A 14,147-nucleotide genomic window follows, 5' to 3' on the forward strand; every position below is an offset into this window, starting at 1 on the left:
CTCTCGATATCCCACGCAAAGACTCACCGAGACTACTCCTGCACAACGTCTACTCACCCATACAGACAAGTAGGCGGTTAAAACCACTAGGGGTAAGCATTACATTATCATAATCCAGAGAATAATCAAATCAAATAATATCATGTACTTGAATAATATTAGTCACGCATAAATACTTATACCACAACTTGATAGTTCGTATCCACATATATCAATCAGATGAATAATTATCCAATCATAAATATTCATTCACAACATCAATCATAAACAATCATTATCAACATTCATTCATCTCAATTCATCACCAATCACATAATTCACATAGAACTCATGCTATGATATGCACTTATGGACACATAAATGTATGCGGTACCAAATCTCAACAAGGTCGTCACCTTTCGATGCCACTTGCACACCGAATGTAAGGGCTCACACCTGCCTTACAATAATCTCGAAGTAAAAGAGTCATCCCTTTTACAGCAACAACGACTATGATGCATGGACATGTATAAGGACTCGATAATGCGACAACAATTCACAATCTCAACTCAATATATAGGACAACACCCAATTATATTGATTATCTCCACAACATTGCATTATCAAGAAAACATGCCCACACAAATAAATCATAGTATTCATCATCACACATCAACATATTTATCAATAATCAACAATGTCATTCAACATCAATCACATGATTTTCATTAATCAACAAACATCACTTATCACAAAGCATACTTCAAACATATACATGCATATTCAATTATTCACTCTAAGTACCTCATTAACCCATTACTAAGTTTGGAAAAGTCTCACGGTTTATAAAGAAAATATTTATGATAAGTTTTCACAAAGAATCCACATAACTCATGTGTATTAATTTGATCCTAACCCAAGTTCTAAAAATCATTTGAATATCAAACCAAAGCCATTAGAACAATAACATATTTATCTAAAACTTTCATGTTTACACTAGAGTTCAATTCAAAACAAAAATATGCAAGAAGGGAGCAAGAGTGCGAAACAGGGAAGCTGACACTGGGCTACTCGCCTCGCGAGTAAGGGTTACTCGTCGTGGCGAGCAATTCCAGTAGCTACTCGCCACCGGCTCGCCTCCCACTCGCCTCGCGAGTCATGACAGGTTTCAGAAAATTCTGTTTTCGTGAAAAATCCATTTTCACCCCAAAATCCCAATTTTTGACTTCCCAATATCCAAATTGATCCCAAAGGTTTACCCAAATGTTTTTAGACATGAAAAGGTACTCAAATCCATATACAAACTTGATTCAAACATCATTTTAAACAAAATCATCATTGACCCATTTTCTCAAAACAACAACAACATTTCATTTTTCATCATTAATCCATAATTAAGTATACCCAAGTTATAATTCACTCACAACAACATGTTTTGTCAACAACAACATCCATTGAAACTTGTTTCTCTCCTCAATTCAACACAACTTATCACAAATCATTAATTAAGCAAAATTTCACAACTTGACATTTATACATAGATTGAACCATGTAATTTCATCCACAAACATACCATAATCATCAATTCAAGTATAAGAAACAGCAACATAACAAGAGCACGAATTTGACATGAATTGTTCATCAACCCATTTTCATACAACATGAAAAGATGTAAAATTTGAAATTGATTATGATAATAACTAACCCCCTTACCTTAGAAGAAGATTAACCCAAACTCTTGCTTCAATTTAGCTCCTAAGCTTACCCAATTGGATTCTTCAAGTTCTTCTCTCCAAAATCCTTTTGCTATTCTCTTTACCTCTTTCTCTCTCTACCTCTCTCTAGAAATGTTTGTGAAATGAATGAATTGGTTCTTCTAACACAACCCTAGTGTTATCTCCACTAATGGGCTTAACTTAGTTTCTAGTGGGCTTAACCCATTTATATTCAAACCAAAAATATTACTACACTCCAAACGATATTTTAATTAATAACGGTAAAATGTAACCAACGGTCACTAACGGTGAAAACTAATCACTACACTAGTAATTTAGTACAATAAGGGTTCTCACTAATTATTAAAATAATTCTCACCAAAATTACCATTTTACCCTCACCCGTCAAATGACTAAAATACCCTTCTAATACGGTAATCCACGTAAATGCACCCGACGACAATTAAATACACACAAGCACAATTAATCACACACAAACACAATTAAAAGTAATTAAAATAAATCTAGTTAAAAATCGGGCTGTTACAATGAGCACTGTACTACCCAGCCCCGCAACCCACATATATGTATTTATATAATATTATAAATAATTTATTTATTTTTGGTGTACAATTAATTAATCAATTTAACTATTTAAGCCTAACCTTAAACCTAAAACAGATTAATAAAAACTTTAGTAACAATTTATTATGATTTTAACATACAACTGTAACTTTTTAACGTATAATTGATGCAAGGTATCTATTTTTTTTCTTTCCACGAATAATTTGGATGTTTTTTTTATTTGGTTAAATATTACGATTCACATTATTTCGTAAGTTGATTTAAAAAAATTTGGATCATAGTTTTATTTCAAGTCTGGTAATTTTTATTATCTTTCCATGGCTAAAGTGCGGGTAATGGGTGCGGGTATGGGTACTTAAGTGCCCATAGGATATGGGGAAGGGCACTAAAGTTGTTGCCCACGAGGGTACGGGCACGGGTACATACGGGCACGGGTACAGACATTTTTTACAAACGCGGGTATGGGGATGGATACTATAGTACCCTACCCATTGGGTACCCATTGCCATCTCTATTTCTTTCCAATGAATCCTTAAAATCTTTTGAAATCTTATAAAATCCATAAAATCTTTTCAAATCCTTTAAAATCTTATGATGTAAATCCGTTGAAATCTATTAAAATCATGAAAGTCATTAAAATCATGCAAAGTCTTTTAAAATCCTTAAGACTTTTTAAATAAAAATTGTCCTTTAAAATCCTAATCCAATACACCTCCCTTAGTTTCACGGTTTCCCCACGCGCCTTTCATTTCTTCGTCTCTTTCAACTTGCTCTCTAATCTCTATAACTCTGTCCATGTTCTGGATGTTAAAGCATGATTTTTATTTATTTTTAAATCTGTAGAATCAAACGTAGAGATATACAAAGGCATCTCACATCTGGTTCATATAAAATAAAATCTTCACTGTACTCTTGAAATTGAAATTGAAATTTCAAGGCTTCAGATCTATGTCCTATGATATGCCCTTTGAAGCTATGGATAATTGTTTTTGTTTAGGAAGCTTCACGTTTATAGTTCAAAAGAAGCTTCTTCATGTTTATGGTGGAAGACCAAATTGATAAGGAGATTTATCCAATTTCATTTACACAAATTATGATTAATTAAAGAAACATATTTTTTTTAGTTACAGAGTTAATTTGAGAGATAAATATGAATTTTCAATTTTGATAGAATGAAATTATCAAAACCATCAAAAAGGGAACTTTCATCTAGCGTGTTGGTTATTAGTCTAGATTGTTGGGAGGAAAGCACACAAGAAAATCAAAGAACAGGAACATAAGCTAACGCAAGTTTCTGAGAGTGAGAGAGAGAAGAAGAAGGAGGAAGAAGAAATGGCAGGCAGCAAGCACGTAGACCAACCAAAAAAGTCACGTGCATTGTTTAAGTGAACCTTTTAATCTGGACTGTTCATTTTCATCCAAGGGTCATAATCTATTCCTCTCACCCTCTCATTATAACACTTCCTCTCATTTGATACATCCCCTATATATATATATATATATAGAGAGAACATATCTAGTGAGAATGAGTTTCTTATGTGAGAATATGAGAATGTTTTATCAGCCATTAGATTAAAAATAGATGGTTGAGATTAAATAATAACATTCAAATGCTCATGTGTCTCTCCATAGTCTATTATATTTCCAAAATCCATTTCTCTTTCTTCTTCATCGTGACTGGTAATTTCTTTTCACCTTCTCACTCTTTGGAATCCAATCTTTGATTATGTTCTCTTTCCTTCATCTTCACCATGTATTCTTCTTTAATTAATTTAGGTCATATTGATTTTTTATTTTTTTAAATTTCCAGCAAACCAGCAAAAGAAGAGGAAACATCAACCAATTGCATCAATAACACAGGAAGTATTCATCTCTAAACAAATGAAATCTGAAAACAGACGAAAATCCCAATTTTTATGATTTCAATCCAACGCTAAACCAGTAAGGGATCATAAAAGGGGTTGTCTCCAACATGATTTCCAATTTCCATTTTTTTTCCAAAGAAATTGTGTTTATATAGATCCAAACAAACAAACATAATTGACCGTGAATGGGTGTAGGAAGGTGGCGGCGGCACCTCAAATCAGTGGTAGGAAGGTGGAGACGGCGGACTTTGCGCCGGTGAAGGTTGGGGTCGCCGGAGAAGAGGGTTGCCGACAGTATGGGTGTAGGAAAGTGATGGTGGCACCTCGAATCACTGGTGGAAGGTGGATACGGCGGACTTTGCGCCGGTGAAGGTTGGGGTCGCCGGAGAAGAACATAGTTGTTGAGGGGGGAAGAAGAAACAGTATCTCCCTCCAGAAGGAAGAAGAAAAATCTCAGGAAGAAGAAAAGCTAACTAATAGAATGAAAAACGTAAAAAGAATTGAGTGAGATTTGGTTAACATGCTCACTTTTAATCTCAACCTTTACTTTTTAATCTAATGACTGATAAAACATTCTCACATTCTTACATAACAAACTCATTCTCACTAGATATGTTCTATATATATATATATATATATATATATATATATATATATTTGATAGTTGGACCTTATCCACATATAGCTCAAAAAAGGATTTGAAAGTTAATTTAATTACATAAACGAAAGAAACAGTTACATCATCTCCCATTGATTCCTTCAAAAAAAAAATCATCTCCCATTGATCTAATTTCATCTCTCCCAAAACGCACAAAAATCTTCTCCATTTCCTTCCCTTCCAATTCCATTCAATTCCCTCAAATTTCCTTCTCATTTCCCCAGAAATGATTCCCACCGCCGGCATTCTTAGAAAGAGACAACGCACCACCACCACCACCACTCGCATTTCCTCCACCGCCGCAATCGCCAACTCATCATTCTTCGACATAAACCAAAACCACCACTGTCTCTCTCCGACCACCTCCGCCTTCTTATTCAACGATTCCTCCACCGCAGACGTCATCCTCCGTCTCTTCACCGACACCATCACCCCGCCGGAATCTCCCTCCTCCATCTCCGTCGACTCCGCGCCAATCTCTGATCTCCATGTCTACCTCCACTCCGACATCCTCCGCCGCGCGAAGTACTTCTCCGCTCTGTTATCCGACCGATGGATCAACAACGTACATCCTCAACCTTCACCGGAGCAAATCACCGATCACGAACTCTTTCGTCTCAATCTCGGTGTTCCACCTTCTCCAGGCTCAATCCAGAATCATCTTACCGTCCTTGAGCTTCTCTACACAAACGATTTCACAAATGCGGTGGAAAACGTTTCCACCGCGCTTGATTTGCTTCCGGTGGCGCTTGAATTGCTTTTCGAAGACTGCGTTCGGTGGTGTGTGCGTTACCTCGAAGCGGTGCCGTGGACGGAGGAAGAAGAAAACCGAGTCGTTAACCTAATTCCATTTCTAAGCGAAGAAGAATCAAAGGAACTCATTGCTAGGGTTTCACCTGTAGGAGAAAATGCTTGTGAAGAAATGCTGGAAGGTTTAATTTCATCGGCGATGAACAATTACGGTAACACCGCATTCGTGAAAGCGTTTGTAGGGAAGATATTAAGGGATGTATCTTCGAGGGAAACGGTGAAGAGGGTTTTGGAGAAAGCGTTTAGGGGGAGTTTGAAAACGGTGAAGCAATCATTGGAGGATTATTCGAGTCCGGTTTTTAGAGGGGATCATAATGAAAATGAAACGGAAGCAATGCAGAGGGTGAATTTGCATAAGGCTTCTACTATTGGGAAGCATTTGTTATGGCTTGTGGAGAGGATGGTTGAGCTTAGGGTTGCAGATGCAGCCGTGCGGGAATGGAGTGAGCAAGAAGCTTTTACGGGTGATTTGAAGAAGGCGTTTGGGGAAGATGCATGGAGGAATATCGTTCCCGGTCTTCCTGCTGTTATTCTTAGGTGTACTTCTAAGCTTGCTCATGCTGTTTGTGCTGGCACCGTTGTAGCTTCTACTCAGGTAACATCTACCTGTTAACCTTTCCTTTTTTCGATAGTATGCTATTGTAGTATATATGAAGCACGGACATTTAGACATTTTATGAAAATGGTAGTGATTGAATGTAATTACATGGGTGGATGTCGAGTTGTTCTGTCAAATACCAGACACGTGTTCAATTTGAAGTGTCGGTGTTACTAAATTACTATCTAGTGTGTGTCTTTGCATGGAGAATGTAGATTTGGAATGCTATTTTAAGAAAGAATTTGATAAGTTTCTCATTTAAGTTAGTTATATTTAAGTAGCAATAAACTTATAAGGGATTTTGTGTAGGCCAAGAACTTGATAGATATTTCAGTTGACAAGCTCTTGTATGTTGTATGTTAAACTAATGCAACTAGGTCTTAAAAGCTGCAATAGGGGTTTAGTTCAGCACCTCTAACTTCCTAATTGCAATGTGGTCTAAGTTTATTAGTTTGAATTGTTGAGAATTAGTTAATTTTTCCCTTTTTGGTCTTTTTTGTTTGAAACTTCAAAAGTTACATACTTACATTGATCTGATTAATGCAATTGAATAATCGGTGGCGGCGCTTGACATCATTTTTTGAGGGGGCCAAAAATATACATATAATTTATTTATTTATACATATATTGAAGTAATTAATGTTGGCGCAATGTGTTGGTCTCTTTATTTTAATGAGAGGTACTGGGTTCGAGTCCGATATATTCCATTTTGAGCCTTTATTTTGTTATCTTGATCAAGAAAGATTAACGGAGATACAAAAAATACATACCCAAGTTTCGAAACCGCGCGCTTAATAGTGAAGCAACTACTCTTATCCACTGCACCAAGGTGCACAATGTGATATGCTTATCGCATAGCAGTATATATATCAAAAGTTTGGAGATGTCCCCTTAAAATAATTTTTTTTGGAGATGACATGGCCCCCTTTAGTCCTTGAGAAGCTCGCTGCTGATTGGATGCGTGTTTAGAAAAATGATTATGATTGATTTTTGCAAAAATTGTTTCGAGCCTTTGGACCAAGATTATGTGATTTGTGTGTAAATGTTTTTCTTAATAACGATGGTTGTACAAAACTTAATACAAAACTAACAACTTGCTCAAGATTTATTCTACCAATGCAATTTTGGTTTATAGTAAGTTTGTTTTTTTGTAATCAAGTTTACTGCCACCAAACTCACATTTGAAGTCTTTCATCATTTGTTCCCAATATGCTAGTCAAGCTGAGAAAACTATTGATGTTTCACAATATTCAAATATGATTATGTGAAACCTTGTTTTACAAATTGTCTTCGACTTAAACAATTTAATCTTTTTTTTTTTAATGGGGAATGCTTGTTATGACGTAAGGCATCGCAAAAGTATATGAAAGTTTTGTGGTTGGTTATTTTTTCACCCATAATCCCATGTTTCCATCGATACGGATTGGCTATTTGACCAACCTTTAATAAAAAGACAAGACAGCGTCAGTGTTTTCCGTTTTATATTTGCTTCTTAATAATTAGCATCACTATTTTTCTTATGATCTTTTGCTGACTATATTAATTAAACGAATACCAAATTAATGCAAAATAGAATGAATATTGACTGTTTTCCTAGGTGCCTTCCAAAAATACCAAAGCGCCTATAGCCTGGTTGTTTTAACTTTTGAGAGATCTCGGACGAGATCTATTTAAGCAGTATTACTTCATTTGATACGAAGTGTATCAGGAGTTTTTTTCGTTTACCTTTGCTGTAACCCAAAGCTGTCGAATTTGTACCTTGCCTAATTTTGACGTTTCCTTTCATTAGATATTTGATATTGATTTTTTATCATGTTAATTGCATGGCATTCGACAGTGTCTAGTTAAATTTTCTAAGATGACTTTCTAATTTGACACAATTTTATCCAGCCATATATTTTATTTTATTTGTTTCATTTTAACGAGAGCATATTCATCAGCACCATAGTACGAAGTATTTATGCTTTAGACAATGTTTAAGTGCTTAGACAAACCTTTCTCTACTCAATTCAGGTGAGAAGGAAACTCGTGGAAGACTGGCTTCCTGTTTTGGTTGTTTGCAAAGATTTTTCACCCGTTAGCAACAAATCGTTATATCTAGAGCTGGAAGAAACATTTCTGCGAATTATCTCCACTCTGCCCATGTCAGATGCTCAAGAATTGCTGCAAAAGTGCCTCAGTTTTTCGACCCGAAATGTTGAAGATTGTCCTCATTTGGTGACAGCGTTCAACACCTGGTTCCGGCGTGCAGCTCATCCCTTCAAACTAGATTCTGTCTGTGATCAATCAGATGTCTGATCTCCTGACCTTTGTTGGCTGGCTTGTCAAATACTGTGCAGATTGTATATACTATGTTCAGAAAGTTGAAGCTTAACATTGTACAGATGACTGTAACCAAGATAGTTAGACCTTATCCTGTGGTCAGTGGTTGTCGCCTTGTTGGTGTGGCTACCAAGTTCCTTGGAATGCAATATTTTAGTTGCATGTATTTCTCAGATGTTGAAATGGTGCTTAGCAAGTTTTAGGTCAAAATGAAAATACAAGCTTTGGTTCTCTTAAGGATAAATCCATTTCTCGACTTAAACTTTTGACATTTTATGAATAGTTCATTCCACCGAAAGGTTTCAAATTTATCAAGTTCACAATGTGAAATGAAGAGCCTTTTGTTTTTATGAATGAAGTTTATAGATTTTAATAATTTGTTGATGAATTAAACCTAGTAGTTAAGTTTAAAACCTTGTCAACCATTAGCACTTTCTGTTGTTTCTAACATACACCTCCACTTTCGGAAGTTAGCTTCTAATCATTTTGCCTTACAATAGTTAACTTTTAGACAATTTTATATCGTCTTAAAATACATTCTTTAAAAGATGAGATTGTTGCAAAAAACTATAAAGTTAACTATAAAGTTTGTTACAAAAAACGGGTGTAAGGTGGGACGTTCGTATCTGCATATAGCCAATCAACATGCTTATTTTATGAAGATTGGTCACTCTACTTAAATCCAGCTCAAGCGTGGAAAAAATATCTTACCATTATCGAATAACGAAAATGAAAGGCAAATGTTACCTGAAATAGTTAGTTTTTTTTTTTTTTTTTTTAATAATAAAGGATCATATATTTAATAATAAATTTATTAATTTTTTTTTGGTCAAATAGACTAGTGGCTAGAACTCACAATTAAAAAGTAGGGTGTCCGGGGTTCGAACCCCGGCCCTTGCATATAACATGCAATATCCCTATTAACTGAGTTAAACTCACGGGGATTTTATTAATTTTAAAAAAATTAAATAATAGTCGGAGAGATCGGTAGTAGCGGTGTTTGGATGATTGTGTCAAATTTAATCTTGTTAGCTAAACTGAAATTCAAATCTAACTTATTTATATTTAAATATACTACTATAAAAATTATCACAAATTGTAGTTTGTGACCAAATTGAAGTTTAAGAGAAAAAAAACAAATTTTAAAACTTCTGATCATGCATCCATCTTAACTTTTACTCCAAAAAAAAAAAAAAAATCATCTAAACTTGTCAAGAAGAAAATGCAAAAACCAATTTATTTTCTTTCCATCTTTTTTAAGATTGTAGTTGTGGATACATGCCACCCCCCACCACAAATGTGAAAAAGAACCCTGCTTTTTTGGACAACCCTTTCTTCTTTTAACCATATATCCCAAACACACACATGGATGATAATATCTCCTTTTCCTTTTTCTTCTTAAGGTGTAAAGGTATGAGTGCAAGTTTAAGAAATTAAAAGATGATGTAATAAATGATACATTTGTCCGAGAAAAGCCATAGCAACTGAGAAAATTATTATGGAACTCCTTACTTTATAAATGTGGATAATTTATGATCACAAGGAAGATCAAAATTAAACAAATTTTCTAGTTTCTACCATACAAGGGATGTGTGTGTGTGTGTGTGTGTGTGTGTGTAGGTACTAAAGTAAAAATATGATGTAAATGAAACATCTTTTTGTTTGAGAAAAGCCAAAGAAACTGAGAAAATCATGGAGACTAATGGTAACTTCCGATTACTGCAAAAATCAAGACTAAACCACATTGAATCATGTTATTACCACCTCAATAAGTAGGGGAATATAATCAAAAACTTCTTCATGCTTCACTCAACATCATAACTAGTAGATAGTGTCACAAAAAATAAACTATATTACATACAGTAAACAAGCCAAAACTATATAATATATATCCTTTGCACTCGATGAACAAGACATTAACATGTTGTCTTTAGGCCAAGATAAAGATGGCCAAACTAAGGTTAGCTGTTTTTGGATCAAGAGGGAGATAATAGACAAAAGAAGAGAGCTTGAGTAACTTAGAATAGCCGTCTTCTGAATTGGCCGGTGGCACCTTGGTATGATTTAACGAGTATGCCGACTCCAATGCCGATTCCAAGACAAACGCTAAGTCCAATACCAACACCAACCCTAACACCGGCATTAAACCATGAAAGTTCTCCATCTTCGCCGTCAGCGTATGCTGTTCTTGTGTATAGGCCGTGATAATCCTCATCATCATGTTTGTCATACATGTAATCTGGAGCCTGCAGAATTTGCATATAAATATTAAGAAGGGATTATCTTTAACAGAAATGATAACGTGACACAAAATATGTGACACAATACGACACCATACATGCATTATACGGTTGCTTAATACTTTCTTTCTTTTTTTATTTTTTTTTCCTTCTCTCTCCCTTGCCTGTAACCCCCATCTCCATCAACTACAAATACAGAACCCTGTTTTTTTTGTCTTTCTTTCTTTCGTGTTAGAGAAGATGAGGAGGATGGTGGTTATGATGGAGGGTGCGGTGAGGACGACGGTGGTTGTGACTGACAAGGACGGCGGCGGTGGCGGTTAGAACGAAGGGTGTGGTGGTGAAAATACACGGCGACAGCACTTGCAGGGACAGAAGGAGAGGTTGTCGAGGAAGAGAAGGAGAAAGGCAGAGAAAAGGGAAAGAAGGGGGTAGAATTATCAAATTACCCTTCTAGTTCACACCAAAATTACTGTTTTACCCATGGTGTTGTATTTGTGTCTAAAATTGTGTGTCTACTTGTCATTTCTGTTATCTATAATTTGTTGCGAAAAGGGATTCTTCTTAAAAATTCCAACTGGTTTGGTTAAAAATATAATTTTTTCAAATATTGTCAAGGAAACTAATTTCATCACTCATTGGGGGAGTGTGACGTTAAATTTGCAGCATGTGTGTGCTTGAGAGGGGGGCAGCTATTTCTCAAACACAATACAGAATTGAGCAAAAAAATTCTAGTTTGCAGAAAAAGAGCAAAGGTAGTTTGCAGTTATATTATAGTTTTATTACGTTCCATCTCCTACTAGGTTGTGACATCGGTTAGATACCAATGCTTATATTTGTTAAACCATCTCATGTTTCAAATGACTCAATAAAATTGCAGAGCCAATTAAAACAAAGCTAGACCTGTGTTGTCAATCGCACATCGCAGAAAATAATAGTTTGATCAAATTCCACTAAACTACAATGCCGCAGCGTCACTGTTTAAGAACACTTTGTATTGAATAGTGTTCAAATCCCCCAACGGCATAGTGCTATAGTGCCTCAATTTGACAGCACCGAGTCAGACATGGAAATTCAAGCATAAAGTTAACTAGGATGGTACACTGCCATAGTTAAAGAGGATAATTTAAATAAGCACATGAAAAAACATTATTCGACGAACACAAATTACCTGCAAAGCAAGCACAGAAGAAGGACCTTTCCCATTTTCATTTGCATCATTCTCTGGAATTGCATTCAATGCCGGCTTCCTTGTATGTCTTTTTTGAGAACTAAGATGCAAAGTCTTTGTTAAGATAATCGGAGTACCAGAGAACGACCCGGCAATGTAGACCTCAATTGTTGGAAGAGTAGAGTCCGGCAACAACAATTGCTTCTCCTTAAAGAACTTTGTGCCTGGAATTATATTCGACTCACACTTCATGCTCCAACTTTGTCCATTAGAATTTGATTCTCTAACAACACCATTGCTGTTACATAATTCTAAAGTACCAAAAAGAAGAAGCTTGTCTTTATCAAACACCTCAAACTTCACACTACCACTCATCCTTATACTATCGGTGCTTACAAATGTAACTTCTTCCGATTTTCTATCCACCCTATCCCTTTTGAGAAGGGTTGAAATCCCATCAGAGTATAAACCACTACGAACGCCGTTAACTTCAAGAAGGGTATCGGGATTTAAAGGAACATGGTTAAGTGTGAGAATCTCAGGAGTGGAATTATCAAGCTCACACTTGCAAACCCTTACATAAAACACCCTTATGTCTAACCACGGTAACGAACCCTTTATCGAGGGTTGATAAGAGTGTGTGTGCTTAGCAATAGAGTATCCATTTTCACTTGGTCCATTTCCATTAACCTTATACGAATTCTCCATCGCGAGACAGTTCTACTTTCTTTCTCATTCAAATTCATTCATTTCAATTGTACCATTGACTTGTACCAACACTAATCCACTGCAACAACAAAGTTAACTAATTCAGCTCAATTTACAGAAGAAAATCAAAAAGGTTGAAGGAGATTAAATTAAATCTAACAAAAGAAAATAATTTCACCAACATAAGAGCACAAATAGATCTATGAATGAAAAAAAGTAAAAGAATAACAGATAAATAAGTAAAAATTAAGAAACTAAGTAAAGCTCACAGATACAATAAAACAAGATAAGTTCTACTTTCTGAGGAGAAAGAAACTAACCTTACTCAATCAAATTAAAAAAAAAAAAAAAAAATACAAACAAGAAATAGGATTGAATCTTCAATAATCCAAAATGAAATTCAAGATGAATTTGCAAATGTAAGAATTAAAGAAAAAAAATGGATAATAAAGTTATGAGTAGAAAATGAAACAATTACCAGAGCTGAAAAAGAGACAAAAAGAGGATAAGATGAATCTAGAAACTCTTCCAACATAACATCAACTATTCGGTGGCTAAATCTGATAAATACAATTAATTTTCATTGAAGAGAAATTCACATCAAAGAAAAAAATTGAAATTCACAAAGAAAATGAATCTGCTTTCTAATCTATAGATTTAGACAAAAAAACTAGCCGGCGAAACGCGACACATGCAAACAACGTGATTAACAACACGACAAAAACCGTCACTAACATTAACAAATGCAAAATTCAACTCAACAACATGAAATGAAAATACATTATTTATAAGCACTCACCACAAAATATCTTGTGCCAAAATTGAATTTTGTTAATTGTTATGTGGAAATAACAATGAAAGTAAACAAAATAAAGCTTTTTGAGTCAGAACCAGAATCTATTAAAGCTTAGAGAACAAATCTTGAAATCTTGGGATGAATCAAAACAAAGGTTGTTATCGGTTATGTTGAGGTGGTAAGAGAAGATGTGGATATTGTTTAATTTTAATGGAAGATGTGGGTCCCTTTGAATCTGATATTATTCTTAAGATCTTATCCACGAGAAAGAAAAAGAGAGGAAAGTTTTGTGTGTGAATTAATTACAGGAAGAAAAGGAGGAGAGTGTGAAATTGTTGGTTGAATTGAAAACTGAAATGTTTTCTGTTTGCTGTATAAGGGGATCGATTACTTGCAAGGATGGAATTCATAAGCCCCAAAAGATGTGCATCATATATGTGTGACTTTTTTTAAAATTTTATTTTATTAAGTAACTAATTGATTATTAATGATGACACACTCTGTCCTATCTGTTCCATGAAATAAAATTGTACGAATGTCGTAAGTTTCTAATTTATAATAGTTTTAATCAAAATATCTTAAATCTCTAAAAACATTAAAATATTTTTAAAAGATGTTTAAATATATTTGTCAAAGTCAAAATATAGATAGATTTAGTTTCTCATGAGCATAACTAACTTGGTAAAAACATCATATCATA

General features: G+C 34.9%; 2 protein-coding genes across 3 annotated transcripts; one reads left to right on the forward strand and one right to left on the reverse strand.

Annotated features, from left to right (window-relative positions):
* Positions 1–4,847: 4,847 nt before the first annotated feature.
* Positions 4,848–8,847, forward strand: LOC11413933 (BTB/POZ domain-containing protein At3g05675). Its single transcript, XM_003606854.4, has 2 exons — positions 4,848–6,207; positions 8,224–8,847. Exons 1-2 carry the CDS (start codon positions 5,029–5,031, stop codon positions 8,506–8,508), a joined length of 1,464 nt encoding a protein of 487 aa, XP_003606902.1. The 5' UTR covers positions 4,848–5,028; the 3' UTR covers positions 8,509–8,847.
* A 1,401-nt stretch (positions 8,848–10,248) lies between these two features.
* LOC11410253 (uncharacterized protein At1g01500) lies at positions 10,249–13,862 on the reverse strand. 2 transcript variants are annotated; one of them, XM_024782019.2, is made up of 3 exons: positions 13,451–13,862; positions 11,944–12,730; positions 10,249–10,778 (listed from the first exon to the last, which is right to left on the reverse strand). In XM_024782019.2, exons 2-3 carry the CDS (start codon positions 12,649–12,651, stop codon positions 10,551–10,553), a joined length of 936 nt encoding a protein of 311 aa, XP_024637787.1. In that variant the 5' UTR covers positions 12,652–12,730; positions 13,451–13,862; the 3' UTR covers positions 10,249–10,550. The 2 variants fall into 2 exon arrangements, with proteins under 2 accessions (XP_024637787.1, XP_003606904.1); XM_003606856.4 differs by lacking the exon at positions 13,451–13,862 and adding an exon at positions 13,130–13,374.
* Positions 13,863–14,147: the final 285 nt, after the last annotated feature.

Source organism: Medicago truncatula, chromosome 4 (genome assembly GCF_003473485.1).
Source record: "Medicago truncatula cultivar Jemalong A17 chromosome 4, MtrunA17r5.0-ANR, whole genome shotgun sequence".
Lineage (NCBI taxonomy): Eukaryota > Viridiplantae > Streptophyta > Magnoliopsida > Fabales > Fabaceae > Medicago > Medicago truncatula.

Bases quoted from the DNA above. Each gene is read 5' to 3' on its own strand.
- LOC11410253 (XM_024782019.2), bottom strand. From the start codon at position 12,651: ATGGAGAATTCGTATAAGGTTAATGGAAATGGACCAAGTGAAAATGGA. The intron at 10,779-11,943 runs GTAATTTGTGTT...CAAATTCTGCAG, and splicing joins CTTCTGTGCTTGCTTTGCAG to GCTCCAGATTACATGTATGA.
- LOC11413933 (XM_003606854.4), top strand. From the start codon at position 5,029: ATGATTCCCACCGCCGGCATTCTTAGAAAGAGACAACGCACCACCACC. The intron at 6,208-8,223 runs GTAACATCTACC...TACTCAATTCAG, and splicing joins CCGTTGTAGCTTCTACTCAG to GTGAGAAGGAAACTCGTGGA.